This window comes from Ciconia boyciana, chromosome 5 (genome assembly GCF_034638445.1).
Source record: "Ciconia boyciana chromosome 5, ASM3463844v1, whole genome shotgun sequence".
Classification (NCBI taxonomy): Eukaryota; Metazoa; Chordata; class Aves; order Ciconiiformes; family Ciconiidae; genus Ciconia; species Ciconia boyciana.
In genome coordinates, this window is record NC_132938.1 from 40,570,129 (window position 1) to 40,586,890 (window position 16,762).

General features: G+C 36.7%; 1 protein-coding gene across 6 annotated transcripts in view; it reads left to right on the forward strand.

Moving 5' to 3' along the window:
- ASB5 (ankyrin repeat and SOCS box containing 5) overlaps positions 1-16,762 on the forward strand; it is a 42,572-nt gene that overhangs the window by 576 nt on the left and 25,234 nt on the right. Inside the window, exons 2-3 of one of the 6 annotated variants that reach the window (XM_072861797.1) lie at positions 10,758-11,034; positions 13,085-13,377. In XM_072861797.1, coding sequence (XP_072717898.1) covers positions 13,182-13,377 — 196 coding nt within the window. In that variant the 5' untranslated portion in view covers positions 10,758-11,034; positions 13,085-13,181. Of the gene's footprint in view, positions 1-28; positions 359-10,757; positions 11,035-11,098; positions 11,119-11,858; positions 11,978-13,084; positions 13,378-16,762 lie in introns of those variants that run through there. The other 5 variants (XM_072861796.1, XM_072861798.1, XM_072861799.1 and 2 more) reach the window with 5 other exon arrangements.

Sequence of the window (16,762 nt, forward strand, 5' to 3'; positions counted from 1 at the left end):
GGGGCGCGCGCGCGCGCGCGCGGCGGGGAGGGGCGTGGCCTCGCTGAAGAGCCCGCCCCGTCGGGGCGGGGTCACGCGCCTCCCGCACCGCGCCTGCGCCCGAGGCGGGGATGGTCCTCCCTTGCTTCCGGCAGCCGTTGGGTTGCTCCGGGGTGTCGCTCCCGGTCGCGATATGGCGGTGGGGGCCGTAGCCGGCAGCGCGCTCGCTTCTCGGCGGTTCCTCTGTCGCCCTCCGGGTCTGCTCTTGCAGGCTAGCCGTTAGTTTTGCGCCGCGATGTCTTTTGAGACCCGCACCCTCTCAAACTTGGGAGTTTGGAGAAAGAAATGCGTTGTGCCCTTTGGCTGTCGCGTATCAAAGGTGACTGACTTGCATAAAAGAGCCTGTACAGTGTGTCTGCGTCGGTCTGGCTTATAGAAGAAAAAAATACCTGAAGACAAGACGTGACCGCTTGGTTGTGTCCTGATTAGCTGTGTGTGGTTTATTTTCCTTTTGTGAGCAGGCGCCGCAACGGCTTGTCTGTCTGCTGCGTGGCTGTGGGACGGTCCCCAGGGCTCACTCACAGCCGAGGCCCCTCAGAGCAGCGCGTGGTGGGGGCACGGCTCTGTCCCCTGGGAGTGATCCCCCATGGAGGGCCTCTTGGGGTTGCTGTTTGGTACTCTCACCATGAATACTAACAGTATATATTCTTGTCCTAGTTGCTTCATAACTTTGGAAAAAAAAACGGTTGTTACGCGTTGGAGCCGTTTTTGTGAATTGTTTGCCACCTGCTATGTTTCTAAGGCATTCGTTTTTAGAGGGAAGTAGGTATTTGTAGCTCTAGTGGATTTTTGCATTTGTATAATAAAATGTAAATAACACTTGAGCTGAAGGCTTGTTTTTTCACTTGGTGTCTCCATCTTTCTTTCACTGGTATTGTGGCTTGCCATTCACTACCTTGTTTCCTATAGGATGTTCCTATTAATTTCCTCTTTGTTACAAATACGTGCTCAGTATGTAAATCATCTTGTCTAGAAACCTCATTTAGTAGCTGGGCAGCATTGGAATCCTTTTTCTATACCAGATGGCTCTGTGATCCCACACTGTTCGTGGGATGAGGCAGTCTTTCACCTTACTCTGAGTTGGTTGAAGTTTCACTTCAAATTGGTGCTAGCAAAGCCTGGCTTATGTAGTGAGGTGGTTTCTAACTCCTCTTCCTAGGCCCCTGATTGGCACCCATTCCTGCTCCCTGGACCTACAACATTACGAGTTTGAGAACTGGGGGGAGAGAGAACCTGTACAATGTGGGTTTTTTTCCATATTTCACTGTATTAAGTACACCAGGCCTGATTAACACAGATTTCTCGGGGCCGACGGCAGGTGTCAGCAGTGATTCAGTTACATTTAACTTCCTCTTCCCAGCCCTAAGATTCCAATGCTGTAAATACGGGGAGTAGGAACAGGAGCTCAGACACGGGGATCTAAAAAGATGGAAGGCCTCATGGTGACTGAAGGGATAGGGGGAAGAAGGGGTGGACTGTCAGGCCATTCTGAATTACATATGTTCTGTAATGATGGTGCTGTTTCTTTTCCTCCCCTGTAACTGAGAGTCAGGTCTGTGATTCAGGGAGGAAAAATCTTTACAGATAAAGGTAAGGAATGGAAGAGGAAAAAGATCGTACTAATGCTCTGTGTTTCTACCCAGCTTGAGTATCTGTAGCACATCTCTGTTTAGCACTATTATTAAATGCAGGATGCAAAGCTACCTATGGGGACATTCCTTGCAGTTGGGAACCTCTGTTTCACTGTACTGTTGATTTCTGTGTGTCTGTGCATTTGCCATAACGAACTCAGTCACAGGCCCAAAGAAGATAGGCTCTTTAGCAACATTCTGATGATAAACTCTGCCGATTTTCATTTGGTAATTCTCGGCCTTCCTGATGTTCCAGAAGAGTTCCAGAAACACAGGGAGTTTCTTGTGTAAAGGTTTTTGTCGGTTTGTTATCATTTATGTTTTGATTTACTATACAAAACATTAATTATTGTGAGGTAAAGGTTTTTGATTTATGGTCTGGAACGTAGTGTCATTGAAACTTGGATAACTGTTACTCAGAAGTGGGTATTTTTCCCCAAAATATTTGAAGACTTAGAAGTAACAAGGAAGTTTTTACTGCGAACTGAGGAACCTAAATATTTCAGAAGTTTGCCGAGGAGCCACTGCTATAATAAAAAAGATAGTTCAAAATATGAACGCTGTTCTTTTCTTTTATCTACAAACAAAAGGCTCAATTGCCTCTGCTCTTGCTTTTAGTTCTTATAGTTGCTGTTTAGAGGTTTTCATTAGATATCAAGCAACTCTGCTGTTGGGGAAAACTTGAGTAACTAAGGCAGAACTTGTAGAAGTAAAGTAGCGAAATTTCCAAAGCAGCAGTCAAGTAGCTGAAGAAGACCAAAATCAAAAGATTTAGCCAAATTCATGTTAGCATATGTTTTTAAGAGAAATGAATAAATATGGTTGTGCTTATGTAGTTCTGGATTTATTTTAGTAGAACCCTTAAATAAATGTCACTTAAAAGCACAGTATGCGGGGGAGGACAGATGGTGTAGTTTATTCAATGACTGATCCATTACTGTTTCAGAACAAAGAAACCTTCTGTAGCTTTTTAATGACCGAAATCTTGCAAAATCAAAAGAAGAGAAAAATTTTGAAATTAAGAAGGCAGTTGTGAAGGAAGAACGGAAGAGTATTATTCACAATAGCTGTTTGCTGGCAAGTTCCAAATTGTTCTGTGGAAAAGATAAAATCTGTTCTTTTTGTAAAGAATAGTGGCATAATATTAATGTCAGAAGTCACTGTCAGCTAAATAAGTTGTGTTAGTCTGAATGGATCAAATACTATAATTATGAAAACGAATTTGTAGAATCTTGGGGAGGCAGAAAAGTTTGGGAGACCATTTCCAAGATGCATGGTGTAAGGTATTCAGTATGCCTGGGCAGTGTACTCAGGCCCAGACCAGCAGAGCACCTAAGGCATGGCAGTGCTCAGGCTAGTTCTTACTTCAAGAAATGTCATAATTTTGCATTACAAACTAATTGAACAAAATGCAAAGATGTGACTGGGAGCAGGTCTGAAATGTAGAATTCTCCCTTTTTCTTCTGTCCTTCCCTAGAATTATCCAACTTCGGAATTGTGTTCTTACATACTCTTTGATCTATTAATCATGTGTTCTTCTTTTTATAGTGTTGGCACTTCAACAGGATTGATCCCAGTCAGCAGCTGATGATTAGAGTAGTCTTCTGAGAGTGGCTTGCTTTCTTTGGTTGAGATGTTTCTACTCTGATGTTCAAGTTAGTGAGTGATTCCTTTAATCATCTGTAAACAAAATGGCAAGTGTTGACATTGACCATCAACAGAGATTGCTATGTGTTTTTCTGCTGAAGTTGGATTGGTTCTAAGGTGGTACACGTAGGTGGGAGCTTTGAGGTGGCTGACAGTTTGGGGTGTATGGTTTGTCCAGGTGAAGGGGAGTTGTTAACTTCAGACCAGGTGGTAGCACCTTTGGTCTTCTTGGGGCTTCAGTTTCTAACTAATTTTACAGGTGAAAGTTTAGGTGCCTGTGGCATCTTTGGCACCTAACTACTTAGATGAGGACTCTCCAGACAACTTTTTTTGGTCTAGGGCCATGTATATACTTCTTAAATTTTACCATAAAAGTCTAAATCCTTTATTGAATTTATCTTTTATTAATTATTGAAATGTTAACTCTTTAAGAGACAGTAGCAACACACAGCCTCTTAGGCAGCTCTGGGTATACCAATGAAGATAAAAATAAATGGGGGGAATTTTTGTCTGTATTGCAACAGCCCCCTTTCAGTTAGCACCTCTTCCGAGTGGGCCATTTTTACAACTGGTGTGGAAAGGCTGTGTCCAAAAGAAGTAGTCTTTCTGGACTGCACTGAAGGGGTTTTGTTTCTAACTTTCTCCTCACCTCCATTTTTTTCCTTTGTATCTACAAAGTATGGAGAATAAGAAGATAAGCAAACAGAAATTTTCACTTGCCTCTGTATTCTTATTGCTAGTCCTCCAGCAAGAAAATCTCAGGGAATTTTAAATTTCTGATTTCAGAATGAACTTGATATTTTATAACACTGTCTCGTTTAGCAGCATAAGAATGCTTCATTGGAGATGGAACCAAATATTCTTGGCTCCAAAACAAACTCTAAGTATGTTTTGGAGCCCAACACAGTTCATTTTTGGCTCCTGGCAGATTTGTTGTTGCCCGCTCCATGGCGTACAAAGCCATGTTAGGTAAGGTCCTCTCATACATCACTGATTCAGCTGAAGCTTTCACACTTCATTGTGCTTTGCATTCTGTGGCAAGAAGCCTGTGTGCTATTGATTCACCTCACTCTAGTTTTACCTCATTCCCTAAGTCAGTTACAAGTTCTTAATCACAAAGTATTTTTATGTCTCTTGTAAAAGCACCAAACAGAGACTGTCATGCCTTGGCTTGAGGAAAAGAATGTTTTGCTAGCTCTGTCATGATGATATCACTTAACTGATACCAATTTTAGTGTATGGAAAGAACCTTTCTGATATGAACACGAGGCATGGGAGTCACCGTATAGTGACATATGCTTGCAGAATAATCTTTTAACTCTCATCCCTACCAAGTCATGAAATTGACTTTGTAATTTCCTTTTATTAGTACCATTCATAGGCACCAGAATATACTTTACACAGAAAGGAGACAAATGAAACCACTTTTACTTAGTCTAGAAGAAAACCTGGCAAAAGCTTGAAGGAAGTGGGTATAAAGTTAAAGGAAACAGGTGATTTCACGGTTTTTAGAAACAGTTTATAATAAAGAAAAAAAAACAGTTAAAAGATTAAAGAAAAATTAAAAGACAGACTATAATGTAGAATAAAATTAACAAATTTGAAAGGAATTCAAATTGGTGACAGAAAACATTCACAACTCAGAGGTATTATTTTGAGAAAACTTTTCACTTTAGAATAATTGACAATCATCTCGTCTTGATGACATAATTTAAAGGTCTTACACATAAATAAATAAAAAATTACTATAGATCCAAAGTATTTTCGTAAGTCCATGTAGTATTAATTCAAACAGCTGAAGAGGTCTGTCTAGGCTTCTAAGTGGTGGAGTGGCATTAGTTACAGGTGCAAATCTGGTCTTTTGAAAACTGTCACTAGAAACAGAAAATTTCTGTTAAGTTCATTTCTCATGTACCAACTGTATATGTGATGAAAACCAAATCTTCACATCATGGCTCTTCTGGGATTTGAATGTTACTGATTTATTTATTTATTTACTTATTTATTTAAGAGACAGCTATTTAATAAGAATATGTGACATTTTGCAGTTCATTAAAGAAAAGATTAACTGTAAAAACTGCAAAAATACCAGGTTCAGTTACATGAATTTAGATTAATAGGGTGGTTGCACTGCCTACTAGAGAAATAGCAAACTTAGTTCTGTCAAGCTAGTTCAAATATCAAAAGCATAGTAGCTGTAGTACCACATACCTAAGGAAGAGGGTGAGTTAGTTGCTGAAGAAGGAATCTGTGAAGTTCTATAGACATGTGGTTGGTGATGAAAACATTTGTTTGGACTCAAGAAAGGAACTATACAAAGGGAAAGAGATGCAAAATTAGGAGGCTCTTCAAAGTTTCACTGATACAGCTGTATCAGTACACTGAGCCATCAAAATTTACAGTTAAATATCCTTATTAAGAGGCGGCTTGTATGTGCATTTTGACAGTACTCTCCCCTCATAGTTTGCTACTACTTTTTAACAGGAGGTTATTATCTCTGTAGCAGAATGGGTGGTAAGGGGGGGTGAGTGTTTTTTTTCAATATGAAGTCCAAAAGGTTAAACTCATCAACAGTTTAAATTGCCAGATTTTGAACTATAGTGGCTGAATACCAATACACATTCCTTCCTGTTGATTTCCAGGAAGGCAGAAAGAGGGGCAGGAACCTTTAGCTGAGGAATGGAATGGGCAGCTGGAGGTGGTAACTTTTTAAACTCCCGGGTGACAAGACTTGCTAGAGTTTGTCTGTCAACAGTCTGTGTATGCCTGCTGTCTGACACGTTTCTGGTTTTAGTAATGTCTCCAAGTACACATATGACTTATTTTGGAATCTTCTTCTATAATACCCGTAATAATAGGGTTGTGTTAGGTATCCAAAGAGGACTGCAACAAATACTGTAGGACAAACTTAACTATGTTTCTTAGCAGAACTCAGACTGAACTTACTTGTAAGCAGGTCAGTTATACCTGCGTCCCTTCTGTATAGAACTTTACTGTCAGTGACTAGATGGACTGGTTAAGCAGATCAAGCATGCTTATATGATAATGTTGCTGATAGCAGGGATTGTTTGATATTAGATTTGAAGTGGAATCTATCACCATTGTGAGAAGCTGCTATCCAGTGGGTGTATAATAAAGTGATACAGCTTTAAAAGTTCTGTGTATTCTTTCAAAGAACTGAGCAAGTTAGAAAACTTCTAGAAATTCTAGAAAGCTAGAAATTCTAGAAATTCTAGAAAGCTAGAATTTCATAATTGCTTAAATATCTGAGTTACTTTTTATGTTTTTAAATACATGTGATATAGAGAATGTCTGTTATGTCTAGAGCTACTGATTGATATTTAAATCCTTGACCAGTAATTCCGTCCTCTGGAAATCCAGATACACAAGTCCGTATGTTAGAACTATTTTCTAAGATAGGAGTAGTATTTTCAACAGGCAGGAAAGATAAAACACCTGAATAAAACCAATTAATTAAAAGTTATCAGTAGAATAAGCAAACTTTTCATGATGTTACAAATGAATGGTTGCATCATTCATGTACCAGAAGAACTTGATTTGTATAGAACCTGAACTGTATCAGAGCATTGATTTTAATACAGCGGAGGAAAAAAAAAATTACTACTGTATCCACCCAAAGGCATGAATTTGGACTTTCTGGAGCAGTTTAAGAACTGAGGGAAATAATGTGCTACACCAAAATACAGAGAGAAACTATTTATATAACAAAACTTGTCGAAGAGAAATGTTTGTGTGTTAAAGCTTTTTAAACCAACTGGTGTGTTTCATAGTCTTATGAAAGAAGAGGAATGGTGTCTAAATACATAGCCGTTCAGTAGAATGAGTGTCAAAAGTCAGAGCATGACTACTAAGAGGAGGAAGGTAACATGTTTTACGACACTTATTCTGATTTTCCCCTGTTAACAACACTTAAGATGTCATTGCATTGCATTTTGAAAGCTATTTTTGTTTAAAGTCTTTAGGTGGGTGATTGTGAGACTAGCATGAATTATGAGAACTGTAGAAAACCAAATGAAACATAACTTTGGATATCAGTTATAACTTCACACTGCATTGTTTGTGTAAATTCTGGGTAGACATGGCATTAAGGTACTTCAGGAAGAAAATCTGTAAAAAGGAGATTTGTTTTACAGTGTTGTGTTTGCTTCAGTTGGCAACACAACTCTCAGGTTTTTGTGCTGAATATGGCTTTCTCGTGCTCAAGTAAGTCTGTAGAATTTTTAAGGATAGCAACAGGGTGCAGTAAAAAAGCAGTTCAGATCTGAACCAAGCGTGGTCTACTCTGGACCAAACTTTGTGTTGTTTCACTTTTCTTCTTTTCATTCCCCCAAAACAGTAGCACAAAGTCTGTACTTCAGCTACCTCTCCTCTTCATATTTTACAAAGAAAGAGTAGTGTCTGGGTTGTGCTAGTGGGCTTGAGTTCCTGTTTGGAAAAGGACTCAGCAGCTGTTTGATGTCTTCCAGTCACTCCAATTTCTGAATTTCTTGTAGCTATCAGATAAATATGATATGTTTCTTTTTTCTGTGCCTAAGCATAGAAGCATAATATCCTTAACTTATGAAGGATATTACTGAAAAGAACATTTAATATTTTTTGAAAGTTGTTTTATGGTATGTCTGTCTTTTTTTGCTTTATCTTCAATGTTAACTTAAGGTAACGTTTTGCATAACAACATATATGAGCAAATGCATTTTAAAATAGTTGCTCTATGTCTAGATTTATTAAGTTCAAATGCTTTGAATAGAAAATAATAGAAAAAATTGCTTAAAGAACATACATCAAGGAGGAAACGACATAAACAACATTCAATAACTTTAGATGAGTCAGATAAAATATTAAGTATTGAGGATTAGCATCCCATACACCTATTAAAATACAAGTCAGCAGCTCACTGAGCAGGCCATTTTTCATGCTGAATTAGACATTGCCTTTTTAGTAGCTCAGGCTTCTCAACATTTTTGAGTCCTTCATCAAGCACTGTATGCTTACATCAGAAACTCAGCACTAGAACAAGTGGCTTCTTCCCAATTTTATTTTAAACTCTGTTCTGAGGCCATTGTTTTAGAAGTTTCTCCTGCTGGGTTGTCTATAATGTATAAAATAATGCATTCTTCAAGGCCCCTAAGAGTTTCCATTCCTCTGCCTGGCATCTTATTTCATTAAATTATCTTCTGTTATATTTGTTATTAGTCAGAAGTTTCAAAACCAGGACAGCCATCTTAACTTCTTGTATATTTTTAGCCAAATCTCTTGTATTTGGAGAAGGATATGCAGGTGAAGTCTCATACAAATAATTCCTTATACTGTATTGCATATCTCGTCTTTAAAAAAACATTTTCACTTTGACATTTCGATGCATCTCCAAAATACTGAAGAAAACTGTTAAGACTAACTGTAACAGAATTTGTGTTGTGAGTATAATTACTCTTCTACAGCCTATATTAATATAATTTACGGATATTACTTTAAAAGATTTAATTAGAAGTGAGTATATTGTCCAGAACTAAAGACACAGTATATGCTATAAAGAAATCGTATTTCTAAGGGTTTTACTGTCTTTAGTATTAAAAATGCCTTCAAAGACTAAATATTATATCAGTTGTGTTATTTATTGTTCTTGTGTATCTTGCCTTACTAATCCTTCTAAAGTGTTGAGGAAAAATTGCCAGAATAAAATAAAGAGTTTATTAATGTGGTTATGTAATTAATCACAGAAGATAGAGCATACTTTTTTCTAGAAGTTACTCACTTAGGTTGTGGGTAAATTGCACTAGATTTCTCAAACAGTTTGAATTAGCATAAACAGGTGCTGCTGCTGAATACTTTCTTTCTGCATTTGGCCACTACATAGTAAGGCATTAAAGGGCAGGCTACTTTGGGCATTGGAGTTTGAAATTAACTACTTTTATAGTCATTATAAATGGCAATATTGCTATCTTGAATATACTGGTTATGTTTTTTAGAAATGATAACTAAGCTATGTTAAAAGGGAATTTAAGACCATAAATTCCAGCATTTGAAGTTTTTAAAATGGTTTTAAAATTAAAATAGTTAATTGCCAGAAATGGGGAAAGCATACCAGAGAAATTATTACATAGTTCTTGTTTTATTTGCTGGGAATATGCTAGTATGTCAAGCTAGGGCAATCCTTGTCAGTCACCGTATTACTATGTTCTTAAAACAAAACAAAATTCCTAATATTGTTTATCTTCAGTGTAGCTTGGTGCCATTTTCCTGTGTGCTATGATAAAACCTTAAATATTATAATAATTTTATATGCTATCCCTTTTGTAGCCATTAAGTGAATGAACAATCAATATTTCATTTTATTTAGGTTTGTTATCCAAATTTTGTATTAAAAGAAAAATTATTAGATACCTAATTAGTTTCAGTGTTTTCACCAGAATATCTGAGTGTTTTGTTAACAGCAATGAAGTGATCTTCAGAATACTCCTCTTGAGTGGTCCTTTTAAACCCATTTTACAAGTGAGGAAATGAGGCAGAGAAATTTCATTCCCAAAAGTCAAAACTATACAGGAAATGTGAGTGTCCAGATTAAGCCATTGCTCTTTTCAAGTGCTTTGATATTTTTATAATGTTGTATATTTGTTACATATTGCTGATGCATTTCTATTTGGAAGCTCTCAGTATTCTGCACTGCTGCAAGACCAGACTCCAATTGCTTCATGTTGCCGTGCAAAAGAAAATTTGGAACACTTACATGCCAGTTTTTTTACACTCTTTCATGGCATCACATTGACTGTCAGGTCCTTTATTTATTTACTTATGCTTCTACTTCCTGATTTCCATTACAACATCTGTAGCTTTCTGTTCCTGGTTCTCCCAGTCTGCATGGGCTTGCTCTCAGCTATTTTGTGTTCAAATCTCAGTATTCACATTGTTGATTCTTCCAAAATGCCGTGTGAATGTTAACATCTGAACAGTTGTTCTGTTTTCTTGACTGGGTGCCTGGTAGCATGGGTTTGCCAAGAAGCTGTAATGGCAATTTCTGCAGAGCTTTAGTAGCCTTAGATTAGGATAAACTTGGTTGTTCTGTGCAGTTGGAAGAGTTTCCAGTTAAGCTGCAATATATGAGTTATAGAGCTTTAAAAAAGAAGAAATACTATTAAGAGAGTAATTTTGCCAGCTTCTTATGAGCATGTGTGAGCTGAAATTCTCAAAACTCATTATTTCTTTCATTTTTATATAGTTTACAGATAAAGAGGGAAATTTTTGAGAGGACACAAGACAAGCTTTGATGCAGGAATAACCCTCCTGCTCAATTTTCATGTTGTTTCTAAAAGCAGAAGTTTTACAGATCAATGAGGATTTTTGAAAGATCACTTACAAAATATTACATGCATTCACAGCCTTAGTTTTTAAAAGGTTTTTGTTATTTTTGTTGACCCTTTACAGAAAAATTCAACCGGAAGAAGACAACCTAACAACTGAGAAATTTATTTTCAGTGATTTATCTACTACAGTTATAAGAAGCAGGAAACAGTATTGTAAGGGAAAGATTAACTCTGAGAGTTGCTGTTAACTCCAGCTGTTATTTATAGTAATTGCTATTTGGATTTTCGCCTCTGCAAAGAAAGACTATTTTGTTAATTAACAAAACGTGGGAGAAGTCCAGATGGGAAAGCACAGTTACTGGATGACACAATGTGGAGTCAGGAAAAAATGGGGCCAGGTAAAACACTATAAAGAAGAAAAAATGTTTTCCAAGAGATAACTATGATTCTTCCTTATTCTGCATGGTAAATTTGCAAAACAGGTAATTAAGATGGCTGGGGAATTCTGTGGACTAATTCAGTTAAGCTTAATAATAGTAGTAGAAATATGGAAGAAGTAAGAAATTCCAATACTGGATGTGTTACTAAGGAAAATATCATTTCTATTAATGATTGAAACAGAAATTGGCAGTGATGGCTCAGAACATAATGCCTATTTATCCTTATGGAAAACATGACACCTCAATTCAGTGTCAGATAACAATGTGCCAAATATAAAAAGGGATTTTCATTTGGCATTTTAAGTACTCACTCCTGCTTCTAACTATGGTATGAGGAGAGCAGTTCCTATTCTGGCTGGATGAGAAAATGTCTATAAATGAAATTTAGGAGAAAATGCATATTTTTTTTCACAGACTAGTATAGTTTACAGTGTAAACTGCTTGTTAATTGCCTTTTCTAGTTACTGTTTTGACTTTTATGTGGATTAAATTTTTTTCAAAGAAAAAGACTGAATGGCTGTTTCAAGATAAAGACAATTCAGTTCCTGTCTGTTAAAAATCTTGACATTTATTTCCAAGCACATTTCCTTTTATCATTGTATTTTCTTCATTTATATAGGTTTCTTTGAATGTAGTTTCCAGAAAACATTATAGTTTCTAACTCTAATAAATTACTTCTGGAGCCAGATGATAAGAGGTTCTTTATTTTGCAACTTTCCTTTCAGAAGTATGATTTTGTATCATATCCTTAATGTCTGCTACGCTGTTCATTGAAGTCAGGGGGATCTGTGGATGCAGTGACATTTGGATCATACCCTCTGTTCCTGATGGACAGTTGCCAACATTCTAAAATGTTTTTTTTCTGACCATCAAACAAGAGAATCCAGGGTGGAATAGAAAGGTTGTTTCAGTTTAAGATTACTATGGGTAGAGTATTTTAAACTATAATTAAATACACTATTTCTTTTATTTAAAAGGAAATATAAAAGTTTAGAACGGGACCCTTTCCTATGCTGCCATGATTCTTTAGTTTAGGGTTATAGCTTACTTAGGAATCTAGTTCTGTCCTGCAGCTCCTCAGTTTGTATCGTGCTGTGACACCATTATTTACTCAGCAATTACTCACACTAATGGAACAATTTGTGCATAACTGCTGATGACTGTGAGTAATAACTTTATGGTATATAAGCAAATTAATTCTTAAAAAATTTGAGGATTTAGATTCCCCGTCTAAAACTGGCCAAGAAATAAAGCCTGTCATGTCATAGGTTTAAAATAATATGGTGCAGCACAATGAAATGTGTGTCATGAGCATTAGAAATTTTCCATGCTGTATATTTACCATTGCATTTATTTAATTTTAATTACATTTTAATTAATTTAATTTTAGATGCTCTGAGGTCTTATTTATAAGAATATTTAGGAGTTTGATTTTTGTAGTCTGGTGTGAATACTTTTTTTTGTATAATGCTATAAGCCATGTAGACTAGATATTTTCATTCAGCCTGAACAGAATAATAAGAGACTGCCAAAGCTGGTATATATTAAATCTCTGTTTCTTTGTTAATGTGTATTTCAAGTATTTACTGATGTAGTTCTAGTTTTGTAAGAAAAAAAATAGTAGTCTAACATAAAATGAAGTAGCAAAAAGAGCATTTGTACTTAAGAAGCAGGATAACTTATTTTAACAAAACCTAATTACCTGAGTTACCTGTTTTAGTACATGAAATTGTAGTTCTTAATAATAATACTTTTGACAGTCTATTTTTAAACATATATTAATAGGGTAAATAAATGAATTAGAAATGCAAAATTTGGAATGAAACAGACCTTTTAAGTGGAACAAGTACAATCCAGGGTCTTGGAACCTGTGTCTTTTATATTCTGTCCCACTTGAGTATCACCAGGCTAGCAGGAGCAGTAGTGAACTCAATACTATGTACAGTATAAATAATCGTCATATTTTGAGCAGCAAGCATCATGACCAGCTGATATTTTCTTTCCTCAGGACCAGTTGTTCCCAAGAGTGCGTGGCTGGAGCCATATGATCTTATCAACACATTTGAGAGCCCTACCCAAACACTGAGAGAGATTTTGCTGCAGCAATGACTGTCATAGAAGAAAGTCGCCCTTTTGCCCAGCAGCTATCCAATGTCTACTTTACTATACTTTCCCTTTTTTGTTTTAAACTTTTTGTGAAGATCAGCCTCGCTATACTTAGTCATTTCTACATTGTGAAAGGAAACCGTAAGGAAGCAGCAAGGATAGCTGCTGAATTTTACGGAGTTCCTCAAGGACAAGGTATATTTGTACTTACTATCTTATCACTACTGTTTGGGGGTTTTGTTGTTACTGGGTTTTTTTCCAGGTAATTATTTATCTGCTAGCCTCATTTATATTCAGTTTGTCAAATGATACATGTGAGTGGGTTTTTTCTGTAGTTCTCGCTGTGTTTTTTTAACAAAAATTATCTGAAGGAGAGTTGTTAGATTATTTAAGTTTTGGGTTTTTTTGGGTTTTTTTTTAGGTTATTAAGTTCAGAATAAAACTGAAGGATAACAGCCAATGTCCTGTTAGGAGAGAGGCCTATACTTAAGATGGTCATATTTAAGATTGCCAAATACTTCCCAATCTAAGATGATTTTCCAAATTGCTTCTAAGGTTCTTCAGCTTACCCATTTGTGGTTGAAATTTTCTATGCTTGGCGTGTGATTATTTTGCAACACTTTAGTGAAACTAGTCCAAATATTTCTGAGAATTATTTCTTAGTTAATTTAAAATTTTCTTATAATAATTTATTTGAGATGATATAGTCCTTTTGTAGTTTGAATTGGTTAGTGTCTTGGCACATATTGGGAAGCTTACTGTTTGTCAGGGTGAGCTTTTGGGCACCTGTGTGGAAACCCATCAAATTTTACTGGGTTGAAAGCTCTTGTGAAAATTCCTTTTTCTGTTTGCTCAAGCAGAACTTTGGCAGAGCTGGGCAGTACTGTTCCTGCGAGCTCATCTGTGGTGAACCAGTACCATTTTCATTCAGTTCTTTTTCTGGGTCACAGAACGCAGAAAACTCTCTCTTTTCGATTGTGGTATCCTAGTGCATGATTGAGCCGTGTTTTTGCTCAACTTGGGATCCCTGCTGCCTCGCTTGTCTTTGATTGTTGTTCCTTGTATTCTGGGATGACATCAGGTTTCAGTTAGGCGATGCAACAGGAAGACTTGTCTTGCCTCTTATCGCCTTCACCACTTATCCCTAGGTACCGTGAACAAGAAGAAATAACCCAAGTTAAATGCAAAGGGGGAAACTGTAGGAACGAGCCAAAAACAGTTTCAAATGTAAAGGTCTTTTCAGTCTTTAATGGTGGGACAAAAGTTAGACATTTTTTGGGTATGTAGTTAAATTTGCAAACCAGAGAGAGAGGCTTACATCCTAAACCAGAAGTTAGCTTGCTTTGCAGAAGATTTACTTGAGGTGGATTTGTATTATGTGTTCTTTACACAATTTAGAGAGAAAGTTCTGAAACCCAGGGTTTTTACATCTGAGTACGTTAATCACATCATTTGAACTACTGCGTGCGTGTGTATGTGAGTGTGTGTACAGATATATATGTATGTGGGGGTACGTGCATGTATGTGTGTTCGCTACAGTAGGATGGGAAGGACTGTCTGTCCCACTGGCAGAAATACTCGCAGTGAATGTGGTAGCCCTCACTTGAAATAAAGAATTCTTTTGTCAAAAACTGCTGGCTAGCTCTAAGGCAGCTCTTTCTGGGAAGACTGACACAGAATCTGAGTAAGGAAGAAAAAAGACTGGGAAAACTAGAGGGAAAGGAATAGCATGCATCAGGTTGGAAAGTAAAATAGTCTCTACAGTGTTACCTGTTGCTGAATCCAGGAGACTTTAGTTTGGTCACTCGTCAAATGTCTGAACTATTCTCCCTAAATAAATGTATATTCAGCGTTCTAGTAGCTGGCCCATGCAAAAGATGAAAATCTATCACTCTTCCAGGTTACTGTTTTGCTCAGGTGGCAGAGGTTTATATTGATTTAAAGGCTCAAACGTATGGCAGAGTTTCTGGTTTTCTGCTTGGTTTATTAAAAGAATATGCAACTATTTTGTGCTTAAACTGTACTTTTTACAACTTGACACCAGTGTGTCTTAATTTTTCACTGCCCAACTCGCAGTGTTTGGGTCTGGATTTGGAACAGTCCCTAAGCACATGTTCACCTAATGTTACATAATCCGCAAATCCAGCCATTTGTCGTGATTAACAGGACCAATCCTTGCTCTTTGGGATGCAAATAAGGCTCCTCAAAATCACTGTTTTATCTCATCTTTTCTACACCTTTGTTCTATGTTTGTAGAAGGGAGCATGATACTGTCTCAGCTCACACCATGTTGTGGAATTTGGCTTGTTTATGTTGTGAAATACAGTACAGAGATACCTCAGTAGAGTTTATACAATACCATGTAACAAAATACCCTGTTCAAAGTAATATCTAGAAGATGTACAACAAGTAATGTGAAGCTACAGCTTGTAACATTAAATGATAAAATTAAATACTGAGTATCCTCCTAATTAGTGATCCTGTTCTGTGTTTTTTATTAAGCACGTAGAGAAGCTTCAGCAGAATAGAAAAAACCCAAACCAGAAAAATAGACTATCATTGCCTAATTGAAGTTTATAGTGTTTCAAGAAGTAATTCTAATTAGAGGAAATGTTAGTTTTCATTTTCTAGTTTTAACCTGATTACGTACTCTTAAAATTCTGTTAGTGCTGGTATTTTCAGTTTTCTTGTAATACTACAAAATTATTTTTTGCTATTATAATGGCTTGGCTAGGATAGAGTGCTGTAATTTTGAAGAAGAAAAGAGCCTTTGGAAATAATGTGCTACTAGGCACAGGCATTATTTCATGTTTACTGAATTGAGCTCTTGAGTTAAAATAAGCCTTTCTTTTACAAAGTCTATATAATTGAGGATGTAGGTGGAACTCCTTTTATCAAACTGAAGGTATATAGGTCAGTACAGGATTTGAGGCCCAGGGATCACACATTTCATGGCAGACTTTGTTTTGTGGTTTGTTCTTTGTTGAATACAAGGAGACAGTTTTCCCTGTGTCATCTGCCTGCTGGGGTCTTGTTGCTAGATATTAGTAGTGAAACAGGTCATATTTTGTTCCTTAACATTTCAGGAATATTTTCTCTCCAGTATGGATAGTCACTGATCTACTGTGTTAAATCTGTCCTTTGGATCTCATATGTATGGGAACAGCTGGATAGGGATAGCGTCCCAATAATTAAGTAGAAATTATTATGCTGTGTATGTGGCATTGAAATATAAGAACTAGATCAGTGTTCAGCATCAGCTAAGACCAGAAAAGTGCGTATAAAATCTCTACTAATTATAAGTCACATAATTTGTTTATGGAGATTAAGTCTGAGTAAAACTTTTCTTGTGTACAGCTGAAAGGCACCTTGAGAGGTAATTTGGATGCTCTAGGATCAAATATACATGGGTTGTCTGGCAAATGTTTGACCTTTTTTTAAAATGTTTAGTAATAGTGATTTCTGTAGTGTCCTTATGTAACCAATTACAATTTTTGCTATTCTCATCACTAGAATGCTTCCCACTCCCCCCAAGACATACCTAAATCTTTATTTCTGCAAACTAAATACATAAACTATG